Source organism: Lutra lutra, chromosome 3 (genome assembly GCF_902655055.1).
Source record: "Lutra lutra chromosome 3, mLutLut1.2, whole genome shotgun sequence".
Classification (NCBI taxonomy): domain Eukaryota; kingdom Metazoa; phylum Chordata; class Mammalia; order Carnivora; family Mustelidae; genus Lutra; species Lutra lutra.
This window is the reverse complement of record NC_062280.1, coordinates 200,165,896-200,182,098: the sequence shown is the minus strand read 5'-3', so window position 1 is coordinate 200,182,098 and position 16,203 is coordinate 200,165,896. Positions and strand designations below refer to the sequence as shown.

General features: G+C 51.2%; 1 protein-coding gene across 7 annotated transcripts in view; it reads left to right on the top strand.

Annotated features, from left to right (window-relative positions):
• The window catches only part of TUBGCP3 (tubulin gamma complex associated protein 3), a 66,958-nt gene that overhangs the window by 22,751 nt on the left and 28,004 nt on the right, over nt 1-16,203 (top strand). For all 7 annotated transcript variants that reach the window (XM_047720445.1, XM_047720444.1, XM_047720443.1 and 4 more), the window contains 5 exons: nt 1,608-1,726; nt 2,358-2,483; nt 3,400-3,468; nt 3,794-3,926; nt 4,551-4,717. In XM_047720445.1, coding sequence (XP_047576401.1) covers nt 1,608-1,726; nt 2,358-2,483; nt 3,400-3,468; nt 3,794-3,926; nt 4,551-4,717 — 614 coding nt within the window. The remainder of the gene's footprint in view (nt 1-1,607; nt 1,727-2,357; nt 2,484-3,399; nt 3,469-3,793; nt 3,927-4,550; nt 4,718-16,203) is intronic.

Genomic DNA, 16,203 nt, shown 5'->3' with positions numbered 1-16,203 from the left:
GAGGGCCAGGGGTGTCTTGTGTGCACCTGGGAACACGGCCCAGAGCGCGGAGCCTGGCCTGTGCAGCTGCACCACCTGCCTCGTCCGTCCTGTAACACGGGACGGCTAGGGAGGCTCTGGCTAGGAGGCTGGCGCCTAGACGGGAAGAGTGCCCTTCTCCGATGCTCGTTGGCTGTGGCTTCCGATCTCTAAGCAGCGTCTTCAAGCCCGTGTAATGTGAGAGCTAACGTGAAAAGATGTCACGGTGTTGCCGGTCAGTCCAGAGGAGCAGGAGGGGATGTGCGAGGGACGCAGGAAGGGCTGGACAGGAAGCTGCGGCGGCAGATGAAGCCGGACACATCTGGGGTCTCATGCACTGTGGATGGACTAGACACTTCCTTTAAAGGACATAAAATTCTGTGGAGACAATTACGTACTCTCAGAAGAGATGTGTTCTAAACGTAGGGACGCAGGTCGGTTAGAAGTAAGGGGACGGAGAAATGCATCTCGTAGACACTGACTGCAGGAAGACGGGTGGCCTGGTCGGCACATCACTGTGGCAGGAGGCCGGGGCAGGAGTGTCGCCAGGGCCAGAGGGACGTTCATAACAACGAAAGGGTCGGTTCTTCAGAAGAAATAATGCTGCTGAGTGTATGTTCGCCTGGTCTCAGAGCTTCAGATGCACCAAGGAAAACCAGGCGCTCTACAGGGAGCAGACACCCGCGGTTACAGCCGGTGTGCCTACTTCTCTCACGGTAATCGGTGGAGGGGAGTAGACAGAGCGGTCCATAAGGACAGGTGGGTGACATTCGAACAGTACTACCAGCCGTTTGATGTCGGCGATGTTGATGGGATATTTTCTCCACGACTGAGACACAAACCTGTCCTCACCTTCTGATTCTCTGCCCTGTTGTGGGAGGGCCGACCTTGACTGTGTACATGTTCCATTTTTCCTGCCACTGATGACTTGAATTTCTGGGCATCGCCTCCTTGTCATTGGGTGACATCTAAACTCTGACTTAGTTTTTGTTCAGGGTTCGTGGAAATCATAACTTTTCTGCTCTCTCCACTCCTCTGCATGTGGTTGAGGACGGACCTGTGTCTGTCTGCGTGCTGTGTAACACCCAGCTCTGCACACCCCGTCTTAGGAAAGCGTCACCCGTCTCTCTGATGGACTTGTGCTGCTGTTTCTTGTGCGTGTCGCTCCTGGATTGTGTATTAGGTCCCCACATGCTGCTGTGTGTGTGCATTTCTTTCTGTAGTGAAGACCGTCTTTTTAAGTCCTCTCCGTATACAGTGTATACAGTGGGGCTCAAACGCGCGCCCCCGAGAACAAGAGAGGACGCTCCACCGACTGAGCCGGCCATGTGTCCCACTTCTTTTTTTTTTTTTTTTTTTTTTTTAAGACTTTCTGTAGAAGAACTCACACGCTCTCCAGCTCTCCATATCCTTTTTAGAGAATTCTTGTTTCTTAGAATTTCATACTTTTTCCATCTTAGGCTTTTTTTTTTGGTTTTAAAATTTTGTTGTGGTTGCACATGCATAACGTAAAACTAATCGTGTCCTGAAGTTTATTCCATCTTAAGATGTGCTGTTTGCTAATCACTTTCTTACAAAAACCGCTTCAGGTGCTGCGGAAGTGACTGAGGCAGCGCTCGTCAGAGACATTCTGTACGTCCTCCAGGGCATAGACGGCAGGAACATCAAGATGAGCAGCGCGGGGAACGGCTACAAAGTGGAGGCCAAGGTACAGGAAGCTGCCCCGTCAGACCTGCGCGAGCCCCAGGCCAGCGGGAGCTGTGACGAGCTGGAATTGGGGCGACTTGGGGCCAGAGCTTGGTTTGCCGGTCAGCTGCGTGGTCAGGGCCCGGTGTCCGGTTCCCTGTGTGCTCGTGGGCTCGTGGGCTCGCGTTTGGGCCCTTCTCCTTCCTCATCTGCCCCCTGCGTCCCGTGTGGTGGTGTCAGCGAGGCACCCAAGGCCCGGTATGGCTTGGCATCTCGGCTGTAGACAGACGGTTCCCGATAAGGTGCCTCTGCTGACCTGCATTCACCTTCCAGAACCTGCTATCCCACAGCCTTCTGCAGCTCCCGGCTGTTGGAAGCAGTGGCTGAGGGCACAGGCCGCACTGGGGGCTCCTCCAGTCGCGCCTCAGGGAGGTGCCCTGAGCCTCACACTTCCACAGAGAGGTTTTATCTCCCTGCCGGCACCTGGTGCCTTTGTTTCCCAGAATCTCTTTTGTCTTTATTGATGGTGTATTAGTCACTTTTAAGTTCCATGGATTGGAACCTTAGAATTAACTGAAAGTACAAATGATTGAGAAAAATAATAATTGAAATTCTAGTGTTAACTTTTAACTCTTGATATATTTACCTTTTAGGCAAACCTAAGTAGATCTTTGAGGGATACGGCACTCAGACTTGCGGAGTTGGGATGGTTACACAATAAAATCAGAAAATACACCGACCAGAGGAGTCTAGACCGCTCATTTGGACTTGTGGGTCAGGTATGTTCATGGTTACCAGAACATTTAGGACACTGTTCATTTGGGGAGTACTTAGTGTACTTAAAATCTTGTTATGAAGGTAATTCTTAAAAAGAGGTTTCTTCTCAAATAGAGAAGTTTTGATAATAGAACATTGTAGCTGTCACGGTCCACTCCGGACAGCAGAGGCCACAGTGTGTGTGGACAGAGAGCACCAAGCACTGCGCGTCGTTCACGGTCGCTGTTGGTGGGGTGTGAACACAGGAGAGTGCGTGAATGCATTAAAATAAACCCCACACGACGGCTTGCAGGCCACTTTCAAACAGGTGTGGAGGCTGATGTTTAAAGAAACAGGTTTTACCCTTTGCAGGTTCGTTCCACTGAGTACGCCTCGGTTTATATCCTAGAGTTCCTTCCAGAAAGTTCCTGTCTCAGGACTAAGGGAAGGTCTTCCTTACAGCTTCTGACTTGTCACCTTTGCAGTGTTTAAGATAGCAGATGTACAACGAAGTTTTTAATCATGCGGTGTGGAAGATGAGTGTCAAAACAACAGTGAAAAATTGGGAGGAACGGGCATGGAGTTGCCAGTTTTCCAATACTGCTAATTAAAAACATTGGAGAAACAGATTTTAACTGAAGATTTGGCAGGAATATAATCCTAAAGGATTATTGTCTAAAGTGAATACACTTTTAGCTGTCATCTGTGTTTTACATTTCTTTTCTGCAAAGTTTGTGCTAAGGCGTGACACGTCCCTGACATTAGCTGCAGATGTGGTGGGGGCTGAGCCTGCGGAGGCCCGTCAACAGCATTTCAACCCTGCAGCGCACCCGAATGGTGGAAGCCCCGGCGCCCACACACTCCGCGCCGGCTGGTGTGGGAGGCTGTGTGGCACGTGAGGACCAGGTCGTGCTTCATGGTACCTGCTTTTCCCCGCAGAGTTTCTGTGCTGCCTTGCACCAGGAGCTGAAGGAGTACTACCGGCTGCTCTCTGTTCTCCATTCCCAGGTAAGCTTTGCTTTTTCATGTCTTTGTGATTTGCAGTGTTACACAATTGCAACTCCATAGAATTTTTAAGTTTCTTCATAATTATTTTTAAAAGATAAAACTGGTATTTGTAAGGGGTGGCTGTCGGTGAAGTTCCAGTGTCTTCTGGAGGCGAGTGCTCTCGCTGTCAGGGTTCCAGCTCCCGCGTAAATGCATCACTAGGAGCCTGACGGGACCGCTCTTCTCTCAGAGGGACGTTTGCTTCGTGCTCTCTGTACGTGGGTTGAGAACCGATGGACGCATTTGGTGGCTCGTACTTACACGTTTCGTCTTTGTGGTTTCTCAGCTGCAGTTAGAGGACGACCAGGGTGTGAATTTGGGCCTCGAGAGTAGCCTGACCCTCCGGCGCCTGCTGGTTTGGACGTATGACCCCAAGATAAGACTGAAGACTCTGGCGGCCCTGGTGGACCATTGCCAAGGTTGTTCTGCGTCTCCTGGACCTCTGTTATGTCAAAGAGAGTTTCGGGGAACGTCATCTACGTTTGTTTTGTGCCCGCTCGTGGGTATCCTTCCGTATGCCGGTCACGTCCAGGCTCGTAGATAACTTGCGGGGGGATAACCAGCTGCTAACACGGCCCTGTCTCTGCCTTTGTGGAAGCTTAGTATTTCATTGACGTGAAGGAAGGAGGGAGGACCTAGTTTTTCAGGCTTTCGTGGTCCCCGGGCTGTAACTATTCATGTTTGTGCCTCTCTTGCTTGCCTCCGACCTGGCAGCCTTTCCTGGGGTCCCTCCCCCCCGAGGTTATGGCTCACGTCCGGGCTCTCCCACTGTGTGTCCCACACTCTCAAGTGTGCACGTCTGGCCGAGGCCTCTCCTGGGCTCTTGGTCTGCATCTCTGCTTGCCTTCTCAGCACGTTTCCTCACTGTGCTACCTTGGCCAAGAGCTCTCTGGCTTTTCTCTCGGGGTGTCATGCGCGGGCACGGAGAGTCGCCCCGTCTCAGGGTCGGGAGGGCTGAGGCACGTGAGGAAGGGCGTGCCGGCGAGGGCGTGCTCGCGGGGCGTGTGGGAGCGCAACTCGGGTGTCCTCTGTGTGTCCCGCAGGAAGGAAAGGGGGTGAGCTGGCCTCCGCTGTGCACGCGTACACAAAGACGGGAGACCCGTACGTGAGGTCGCTGGTGCAGCACATCCTCAGCCTGGTGTCCCACCCTGTGCTGAGCTTCCTGTACCGCTGGATCTACGACGGGGAGCTCGAGGACACGTACCACGAAGTAAGGAACACTTCCGGCCTCGGGGTGGTTCCCAGAGGCAGGGGCGCCCGCGCCCTCCTGGGCTGCTCCCCGTGGCCGTGGCCTTCCCCTCCCCGGGAGGCCAGCCCGCTTCTTTGAGGGCTGCGTGTGGTGTGCACGGAGCTCGGAACCCCGGTTCCCTCCGAGCGGTGCTGCAGGAGCTCCACGGAGAATTAGCGCCCGGTTTTAATGGTGGGAAGCCCAGGAGGTCCTGTCCCCTGCACGGGACTGGGACTGGGTCTCCTGTGCTCTTCCCCTCGTCCTCACGGGTTCTGTGGCTCCGCAGGATGAGCACGTGAGCTAGACGTGGGCCCCGCGGTGCCTGCAGTGCTGGTGACGGAGTCTGCATTCCTGCTGCGCGGTGTAGGTGCGGTACATTCTGCAGGGAGGCCGCACGTGTGCTCCCGAGGACTGTGCACCCCGCAGGACCGCATGGAAATATCCTCCTCTGACATGGAGGAGGAGGGACGCGGCCCACTCCCAGCCCTCATCAGGGCCGCTCCCTTCCGATGGGCCGCAGCCTTGCAGGGGTCGTGGCACCGTTGACACGCGTGAAGTGGTTCGGCCCCCCCTTGGGTTCCGCAGACGCGCCACGGGGCTCATGGCCACGGTGGGGGAGGCTCACGGGCAGAGGGGGTCGCGGCAGCGGCTGCGTGGGGTGGGGGGAGGCCGCTGGTGAGTGTGGGGGGTGCCTGCGATTTGTGCCCCCCGGTCCTGGGTTTGTGGGCTCACCTAGTGTCTTGTGGATGAACTTGGTGGGAGCGGTCATGAACTTCGTGTCACGCTCACGTTGTTTCCTGATACTCGTGCTGGAGCCGGGCCTTTGCAGACAGGCATGGCTGTGGAGCCCATGGCGGGGCGTGGCTTTGCGGTGCCCTCGAAGCCCCCAGGTGGTGTCTGCAGGTGCCGGCGTGGGCGGCTCATCGCGTCCCGCGGCCCCTTCCGTGGTGGCGCCGGCGGCGGCCGTACTGTGGCGCGCACTGAACGTGGACTTCCCGCTTGTGTGTCACGGCTCCTCTGTGCGGCTGCTGGTGTTCATGGTTGCCGACCTTTTAAACGGCCTTGGGAAGAACGTCCTTTCCTGTGCCTCTCTCTGTATTGACCGGTTTCTCTAAGGTCAGCCCTGGGCGGTGGCATGGCTCGCTGTTGGGGAGGGCATCCTTTAAGTCTGGTTCTGCTCTTTCCAGCTCTGGGGTGGTGCTGCCTGTCCCCCCGCGCCGGCCCTCTGTGGTTCCTGCTGCTCCCGCCCGCGCGGCTCTCCCCACTCCGGTCTTGGAACAGCTTTTGCTCACGCCAGGGCGTGATGCGCGGCGCCTCCTGTGATGCGTTTTACTGGTTCCTAGTGAGACGGGCGAGTGTTCGTGCTCGTTGGTTGTTCTTGTCCTGCTGTTGCTGCGTCTTCCGTTTCCCCTTTGCCCGGCGCATTTGCCCGTTCTTCTAGACTTGAATCTTGGGATGGTTTTATGTATTTGGATATCTTAGGTCTGTGATTGCATTTTTTTTTAAAGGATTTTATTTATTTATCTGACAGACAGAGATCACAAGCAGGCAGAGAGGCAGGCAGAGAGAGAGGAGGAAGCAGGCTCCCCGCTGAGCAGAGAGCCCGACGCGGGGCTCGATCCCAGGACCCTGAGACCATGACCTGAGCCGAAGGCAGCGGCTTAACCCACTGAGCCACCCAGGCGCCCCATGTGATTGCATTTTTAAAATTATTTTTTTTAACAGTTTTGTTAACATTATTCAGACTTAAGAGAAAAGTTGTGAGAGTCGTACGAGAGTCACAGATTCGACTGCTCACCCTCCCTCCCCGATGTTCCTTTTGCCACATGCACTGTGTGTAGCACATTCCAGCGCACAGCACTTGACAGGAAATAGAGGTGTTCCCAGATTCTTACTGAAATTGGACTTTATCTCACTCTCTGATAACACGGAGTCAAGATTTTCCTGGAATGACATACAGAAATAAAAGATTTATATAGGGAGAAAAAATTAAGATTACAAAAAGATGAAAAATTGTCCCTTTTTATTAATAAAGAACTTCTATTCCACATCCTTCTCCACCTAGTAATTAATACAGAAACTATATGAACTTGGTGATTCTCGTTTTCTTAATAGCCACCAGCTGACCCGACGAACGTGATTTTCTTGGGGGCTGGGTGGGAATCGTCCAGATCTCCTGGCATGTATATATTGCCACCCATGAGAAGTCAGAGCCACAGGCTGGCTAATTATCTTCTTTAAATTTAGTACTTGACTTCTAATTTGTAATACTTTTGCTTTCTTTCTTGAGAATAATTTAGTTTGCGTGTTCGAGCAATGAGGTTTTCAAGGCGTCCTTAATTGTACCCCTGGTTCATTGTGTGCATCTGTGTTTTTAAAATAGGCTCTGAAGTACTGCCGGTTCCTTCTCGATTGTCTGCCTTCGGTGTGATTTGGGCTTGTTTACCTGTTTATTTTGTTGGTACTCATTGTGGGATTGTGGGACTGGAGGACTGACGGCAAATGAGATGGAGTTAGACCGACTTCGTATTCTCCTCTCGACGTTTTCTCTGCTGTCTTTGAACACTGACTCACTGGGGTGACACAGAAGCAAACGCTTTAAGACTGGGGTAGCTTACGTGGGGTTACTCATTTTGGAGAACTCCTGTTGCACAGAATATACAGAAGGTAAACTGGGTTTTATTTATTTAAAGAATAAGCATCCCTGCCGAATACGGTATTAGGATTAGCAAACGATCACTTCAACTGATCTCAGTTTTGGCCTCATTGGTAAAATGTTTCTTTCTTTTTTTTTTTTTTTTTTAAAGATTTTATTTATTTATTTCACAGAGAGAGATCACAAGTAGGCAGAGAGGCAGGCAGAGAGAGAGGAGGAAGCAGGCTCTCCGCTGAGCAGAGAGCCTGATGCGGGGCTCGATCCCAGGACCCTGAGATCATGACCTGAACCGAAGGCAGAGGCTTAACCCACTGAGCCACCCAGGCGCCCCGGTAAAATGTTTCTGACATGTTTTTCTGTTTGTATAATTTCACACTTCTAGAAACGTCGGAAGGACTATACAAAACACTCCTCAGACTGAGTACTGACCTTGTACTATAGTAGATTTACCTTTTTTTTTCTTTTTAAAGGTTTCATATTTCCTGGTATTCTCAGTTGGGGTCGGAGTTGAGAGAAGGGCTTGGGCTCTTCAGGATCAGCAGGTGTTTCGTTCGCTGGTGACTTTGCCCAGCCTGTCCCTCACGCCCCAGAGGAGCTTGTTTGCTTCACTGGTTGTGCTGCTGGGATTTCTCGAAGTGCATCGTGACTGACAGAGCCAAAATGAATCCTTTTGACGTAAAGTGCGTGACGTCCCCGGCTCTGGGCCTCCTATGGTTGGTACTCTGAGGCCGGTGGGCTCACACCGCCTGGCAGTGGGTCTTGTTACAACTCAGCTGCTTCACCACTGGTGGGCAGAGCCTCAGGGATCCGGTCCTGGAGTCCCGTGGCTCCACGTCAGCCTCTCACGGGGCTCTGTCCTGGCAGGCGGCTCGGCCTGCCCTTCCGAGCCTTCCCCCGCGCATTGCGGTGGTGGTGCCGGGCCATGGGTTGTGCCGATGTGGGAGGGTGAGTTAGGCACATCGTACGCCTGCTTATGTCGTTGGCTCGTAATTAACAGAAGAAGAGCGCCAGGCAAAGTCAGGACCCACTGGCCCTCACGTGTCTGTGGCCTTTCTGTGGCTCATGGTCACCTCCGGCTTCTTTGCTTCCTGTCGGACCACGCGTATGTAAATGTTTGTTCAAGTCTTTGATTAGTTTTGGGGAGGTTTTCTTTGCTTAAAATAATATATTTACCATAAGAATTTGGCTATTTAGACAATTGCCTTCTGTGTTTGATCCTTAGATGATTAAAATTTGAGTATTTTTGTCTCTTCCGTTCCTGCGTTGTTTCACTTTCCCTCCTCTGTGTAAGGAGTTGCAACTTAGTTTTAAAATTGGTTTCTTCAAGTGTAGGTTAACGTAAGTAGCTGTATGGGAGTCTTATGACCGCTCTTTCGGAAGTAGTGTATTAAGTACCTGTATGCGGAAATGCTCTGTTCTGTAATCAAAGAAAGCACAAAATGTAGATAAACAGAAATTGTAAAAAGGACCCAGAGAAGAAATTCTGGCGTTGAAAAGTACGGTAACTGAAATGACAAAAACATCGCTAGTGGCTCAACAGCAGATTTGAACAAGAAGAAGAAAGGTGCCTTGCTCATAGGCTAACAGGTAATCTGGTCTGAGGAACTTGAACTAGGAAGACTCATCAGGGCCCACAGGAGTCCACTCTGTAACCAAGCCGTGGAAAGACAGAGAACCTTAGAAGCGTCACGCGAGTCCTCACGGAGAAGGTCCTTGAGTAGGTCAGTAGCTGATCTCTCCCCAGAAACCGTGCGAGCTAGCAGGTGGTAGGGTGACACGTTCAAAACACTGAAAGGAAAAACTGTCATTCGGGAATTCTGTATCCTGTAAACACCATCTCCAAAAGTAGAGAAACGGAGTCATTTGCAGTTAATAAAACCTGAGGGTTCCTAGAAACACAAAGCATCGGCACCAAGTCCTGCAGAAACAGAGAATCCGAACAGATTTACGACAAGTAAGGAGATTGAGTCCATAGTCTCAGGTACTTCCAGTAAAGGAAAGCCAGGCTGGATGACTTCACTGGTGAATTCTACCAGATAAGTAAAAAGTTAGCATTAATTTTTCTCGAAGTCTTCCAGAAAATCGAGGAAAGAACACTTCTTAACTCATTTTGTGAAGCTAGTATTAGTGTGATCCCAACGCCAGAGAAAGACAACCCAAGAAGACTGCAGACCAGTGTCCTTCGTGGGTATTGTAGCAGGAGTCCTCACCGAGCACTAAAATGGGCTGGAGGGAGGGATGGTACACCCTAAGCACGTGAGACTTCTCCCAGAAATGCAGGGGTAGTTCAGCATAATTAAAATCAATGTAATAAAACATGTCATCCTCATAAAAGTGAAGGAAACACACACAGCCCAGTCGATGCAGAAAATGCATTCGATGAAGTTCATCACCAAGTAGGAAGAGAAAGGAGCTTCTCACCTCATCAAGGGCATCTGTAAAACACCGACGGTACCATCATAGCGGTGAAAGGGTGTACACTCCAGCCCCAAGATCAGGACGGGCTCCATTTTCCCCACTTCTACTTAACATTGCACTGGAGGCTCTAGGCAGGGCGGTTAGACAAGGGAATAGCTGTTAAAAAACAAAGACTCTCAGATTGGAAAGGAAATAAAATAATTTCTGTCACAGATGACAAAATTTTATGTGTAGAAAACTAAAGTGTTCCTAATTTGTATCTGATAAACACGTTTTCCACGTGAGCTGGGTGCAGGATCCACACATGAAAATCGGTCACTTTGTTAAATGCTTGAAATAAACACTCCAAAAATAAAATGAAGAAAATAATCCCATGTGTGATCGTGTCTGAACTGAGCAGCGCGTGGGGAGAAACTAGAGCGGAGAGGTGGAAGCAGTGCACACTGGACACCACAGAACTGCAGGGAGACGTGAAAGCAGATCTCCGTGAGCACGGGGCAGCGCGTGTTCCTGGGTCGGGAGAGGGCGTACAGTGAAGGCAGCAGTGCGTCCCCAGATGACTGCAGATTGAACGTCATTTCTATCAGAATTTCAGTGGCCTTTTTGCAGAAATAGGAAGGCTGGTCCTCAAAGCGCTGTGGAAGTCCATGGCGCCCGGAGAGCCACACACTCTGGAAAAAACCACCACCGAAGTCAGAAGAGTCACACGTCCTGATTTCATGACGTAAGACGAGGCACGGCAGTCAGAGTTGTGGTCCTGGCATGAGTATAGACGGGTAGATCGAGAGGGTAGGATTGAGATTCCAGAACTGAATGCATTCATTTTTGTTCAGTTGATTTTTAACAAGTGCCCCAAGACCACTCATGAAGAAAGACTAGTCTTTTCGGCAGGTGGTGCAGGGACGGCCGCACATCCACACGCGAAAGAATGAGTGGGACCTCAGTTGGACCTCAGATGTGTACCATACATAAGAAGTAACTCAAAGTCGATCTCCTACGGAGAGCTGTGAGCGCTTAGAGGTTAACACAGGTGTAAATCGTTGTGACTCTGGATCAGGCAGTGGTGTCTTAGATGCGTCACCAAAAGCTTAAGCAGCAAAAGAAAAAGATAAATTGGTTTCCTCAGAATTAAAAACTTATGTACTTCAAAAGACATTGAGAAAGTGAAAACCCACAGACTGGGAGAAAATGTTTCAGGTCATCTGCGTGGTAAGGGTCTAGCACCCGTGTGTAAAGAACGGTGCCGACTCGAGCCAAGAGATGAACAGCCCAGTAGAGAAATGGGCCAAGTCCCGAGATCTTCCCGAAGATCCGCAGGCGGCCTTAAGCAGCGCAGGAAAAAGACGGGGACGTGGGTCGTCATGGAAGTGTGAACGGGAAACCACAGTTGGATACTGGCACGCACACTCACTGGGATGGTTGTTAGAAAGAAAGCCGGAGTGTGACGAGTGTCGGTGAGGACTCCGAGAAATTGGAGCCTAACGCAGTGCCGGTGGGAACGGAGTGCTGCGGCCGCTGGGCCACGGAGCTGCCGGTGCCTCGGAGGTCCCACGCGGACCCGGCTGTCCCCGGTGCTCAAGAGAAGCCGGCACACCGTCACTGAAAACCGGTACGGGGTATCACAGAAGCGCTCCTCGTTACCGGAGAGTCCGGAGCGGAAGTAGGGCCAGCGCCCATGAGCTCGGGGGTGGGCCCGCGGAATGCGGTCTGTCCGCGTCCTGGAACGGAACAGTCAGCCGTAGAAGGACCGAGACTTGGATGCGTGCCGTGACATGGGCGAACCTTGAACACGTTAGGCTGAGTGGAAGAAGCCGGACGCAAAAGGTCACACAGTGGGTGCTTTCGTTTACGCGAAACGTGCGGGATAGGCGAATTCTTAGAAGGTTCGTGTTGTTGGGTGGGGGAGAGAGGGACCGGGGAGGCGGTTGCCTGACGGGTATGCAGTTTGTCTGCAGGCGGAGAAGATGTTCTAGAACTCTATAGCAGTGGTGGTTACACACCTTGTTCTGGAAAATCCTAAAAAGGCACTGAATTCCACTTTTTTTTTTTTTTTTTAAAGATTTTATTTATTTGTCAGAGAGAGCGAGGGAGAGAGAGCGAGCACAGGCAGACAGAATGGCAGGCAGAGGCAGAGGGAGAAGCAGGTTCCCTGATGAGCAAGGAGCCCGATGCGGGACTCGATCTCAGGACGCTGGGATCATGACCTGAGCCGAAGGCAGCTGCTTAACCCACTGAGCCACCCAGGTGTCCCCTGAATTCCACTTTAAAATGCTGCCTGTATTACGTGAAGCTGGCTCCTAAGATTTAACTCTCCTTTGCTGAGTTGCTTCTGCCTCTCTGCCGGTTTGAGGGTGTCCTCGATACCTTCCATGTGTTCAGCCGGCCGGAGGAGAGCCCGGCCGTTCAGTCTCGGGTCCCTCTGACGGGCCTTGGGAACCTCGTAGGGAGGTTTGGCGTGCACTGTGACGTGGGCACGGGAAGGTTTTGGAGCACGGTGAAGCCCGAGCCTCCACAGCCCTGGCCGGACTCGAGCGGGACAAGTGCCGAGCGTGCGGTCAAGGGTGGGGTGAGGAGGGGGCGAGTCCCGAGTGCCTCCGCAGCGCACACCCACTCTCGCTTGTAGGACAGTGTCTTGGGAGTTTGTCTCTGGGGCGCTGGGGGGAGCGTAACCATGAAGGAAGGATGGGAAACACTGCATACAAGCGAAATTACTAGGTACGGGGCTCTGCTTAACCTTACGTGTGTTTCCGGGTTTAATACTAAATGGGCTATACAGGAGTGTGTGTTTTTAGCCACATGTTCAGTAAGAAGCGATTAGTGACTTGGACATCTGTGCACGAGCTTTTCACAGGTGACGAGAGAACGGCTGATTTCCGGGACAAAGGGGACTGTAGTTCGTCCTTCGCATTTACAATGGAAGGGACAGCTGAATTTCCGAAGTTAGTGCCAAAGTGCCCTTCCTTTCCTTGCACACATGCCCACGCCTTTCTGCAGTTGGTGCTCACGGACCTCGGCTCAAGGAGAGTCGCGGGTGGGAGCTGGCTTCCTGCAGGTTAGCCCAGGCCGGAGCGCGTACGGCTCGCGCCGTTCTCCTGTCTTGGGGCGGGTTGGGCTGGGGTGCGGGTCACGTGGGCGACCCGGAACCTTCTCTGCCTTTGCCTGTCCCTCTGGAGCTTTTGGACCTTCCGTCTCTGACCCGGCCGTCCACTGCTCGGGAACTTCATCGCCCGAGGCTCCTGCTGGAGCAGGACATCTGTCTGGCCCTAGAGCGCTCTCGTTGTGTCCCCTCTGCTTCTGTCCTTGGCGGGGGCACTGTCACCTGGTGGGACCGGACTGTGCTCCCTGGAAAGGCTTCTCTCCTGCTGCTCAGGGCTCGGCGTCCTGCCTTCGCTGCTCTGGTGCTGGCCGTTTTGCAACCCGGGAGTGAGTTTCTTTTCCTTTTCCCCAAAATTCCAAGTGGCCTCCGAGTTTGTTGTTTCTGATAGGAAATCGTTCAGACTGCCTCTGGCTCCGCCAGTTGGGGCTTTACTGTGAGTTGTCACCGAAATACAGGCCTGTAGCCCAGCCGCAGGTAGTGCTGTCCAGCTCGCGCTTGTTCGTCTGTCAGGAAACGCAAAGGCGGGCCGGGGAGAGCTTCTGGGAGGTGATAGGTACGGTAGTGATTGGCAAGTATGGTCAGCATTTGGAAGAAGTTTCTTTCTTTCTTTCTCTTTTTTAATTTATTTGAGAGAGACAATGAGCGAGGAGAAGGTCAGAGGGAGAAGCAGACTCCCCATGGAGCTGGGAGCCCGATGCGGGACTCGATCCCGGGACTCCAGGATCGTGACCTGAGCCGGAGGCAGTCGTCCGACCAACTGAGCCACCCAGGCGCCCCTTGGAAGAAGTTTCTGATTATTTTTGGTGTTACAAAGTGGTGCAAATGAAAGCATTTGGTTTTCGCTTTGTTGCTAGTGCTGCCTGGAGAAGCTGGTCTGTTAGGCCTTCCGTAGCGCGCCCGGGTCTTCTCCCCGGAGTGTGCGGTGCAAGTTATGCCTGTTTAAGGGGAGAACAAGATAGTTCCAGTTTTTTTCTTTCCTTTTTTCTTTTTTCTTTTCTTTTAAGAATTTGTTAGAGCAAGTGAGCCAGAAGAGCGAGCACGAGAGGTAGGTGGGGAGAGGGAGAAGCAGACCCTGCCGAGCAGGGAGCCGGACGCCAAGCTCGATCCCAGGACCCAGAGATCGTGACTGGAGCTGAAGGCAGACGCTTCCCTTGAGCCACCCAGGCGCCCCAAGATAGTTCAGTGTTAATTTATTTTTATTTTTTGCCTTTTGGATAATCCTTGTCAAAGGGTGAGGGGCTTCAACTTGGAGCCAGAAAAGAAGGGCGAAGGTAAAAGGTCTTTTGCTTTCAGAAGTAGAAAATTTTCAAACTTGCTTCAGATGTTTGCTTACAAGCTGTAAAACTGAAAACCCGCACCCTGTGTTGGAAGGTCAGTGACTGAGCCAGAGGGAGCGCAGTGGCTGCTTTCGGGGCATCCGCGGGCGCACTCCGCACTCCTGGCACTGTGTTTCTTTCGCGCTCTTGCCAGGAGTGACCGAACGTAGAAGTTTCCCACGTACGATATCTTGCCGTCCTGGACTTGTGTGCCCTGCCGCTGGCGTGGTGGGACGCATCCGTGTACCTCGCCCATTACCTTTCCCGGGTTCAGGTCCTGCCCTGGTCTGGCCCAGAGCCTCTGTCACTGCTCTCTGGGCGGCCCTCGGGGTGGGGGCTCGTGGGAGTTGCCTGTCCGTGGACAGTTGGGTGGGGGTCTGTGTGTAATAATGGATCTGTTTCTTAGAAACTATGCTGCTGGCTAAGAAAATTACCCTCTTCATTTCTGTTTTTAGTTAGGGAGGCCTTGGCATTTGTCCAACAGTTAATGAGAAATCATGGTACAATTATGTTATATTTTTTTCTCAGTTCTTTTTGTGTTTGACACATTGTGAAAATTAAAGAACCTTGAGTGGAAAATGCATCAATGAAATGAAAGCAATTATGCTCTGGCCTTGGTTTTTCCCCTCTGTCACGGTGTATTTTTCAGAGGATTAATTAAATGTGGGGACGCACCTATTCCTCTCCGTGTTTGCTGGCAGATGGGTTGCACGCTGCTCTGGCCCCAGCTGAAGTGATGCTTTCATAATTTCTAAAGATAACTGAATTGTCTGAGTTTTTTATCTTTTAAAATAAATTGTCTTATTGCTCTTACTGATAAAAACCCGGATACACTCCAGCTATCAGGCGAGTTCGTGTGGTGTTTGTAGAAATGAGCTCTTTTTGTTAAGTGAGTGACTGAACAAGACGGTTTACCCGCAGTTCGTCTGGTCTGCTGAGCGGTGGGCCACAGCGAGCGCGGTGACCTGACGACCTTTTGGATTACTCGTGGTGGGCTGATGACATTTAAAAAAAGTTTCTGTGAGGGGTAGTTGACGCGTACCTTGAAGTGACAGTAGGTCAGCTGTCGTAGCACTGATTATGCCGCCGGCCTTCCCTAGTTACGCGCTTTAGGGTTAGAAAGGGAATATAGAAAATTTAGAAAAATCTAAAATGTAAAGATCAGTAAATACCTTGGTAATTTCAACTTGTACCTAAAGATAAGAAATTTGAGTTGAAAATAAATATAGTGATCTTATCCTCTTGGTCATAAAAATATGGCATTTAATCAGATACCTGCTCACAAGGAGATGATTGGCTGCGTGTAATGGATACCACCTAGGCCTGGCTTCATGCCACTAAAAAGTATGTTTCCTTAAAGATTCATCCTTGGGAGTAGATTTCCGTGAACGGGAAAAAAAAATTACCTTTTCTTTGATTGCCTTGGAAAAGTGATGTTACTGAGGGTTTCTCTTTCCTGGCAGCTTATGCTCACTCGCTGGCTTGAAGTACTCCGTTCTTTTGGACACTGTTTTTTCTCATTTAAAAATATTTATTAATTAAAAAATTTTGAGCATATTAACAGAGAAAGTTTATTAGTGATCCCATCTTGAACAGATAACCTGTTAATATTTTTTGTATGTTTCTCTGTGTGTCAGATACGGCGCATACATGGTATTTTGTAACCCTTTTTACTTCACGTGGAAGTGGGTTTGTGGATACGTGCGCTCTTTTCTCCCCGGGGAGAAGAGCCGTGCGTTTTTCCACCCGGTTCTTGGAAGGGTTTAGGATAGCTAAGAAAAGCTTTAGTTTTGATGACTACATGATACTGTTTTATAATTTTTGTCTCTTGCCTTGTCATTAGGTAGTGTAACGTACCCTGTAACGCACGGAAGTGTACCGAACCCTGAGCAAAACGATCCTACTCCAGTCACGCAGGGGCACTACTTTCTTCCTAATTTTTCCATCTGTATTCACAGTGAAACTGACCTGTCCTTCCATT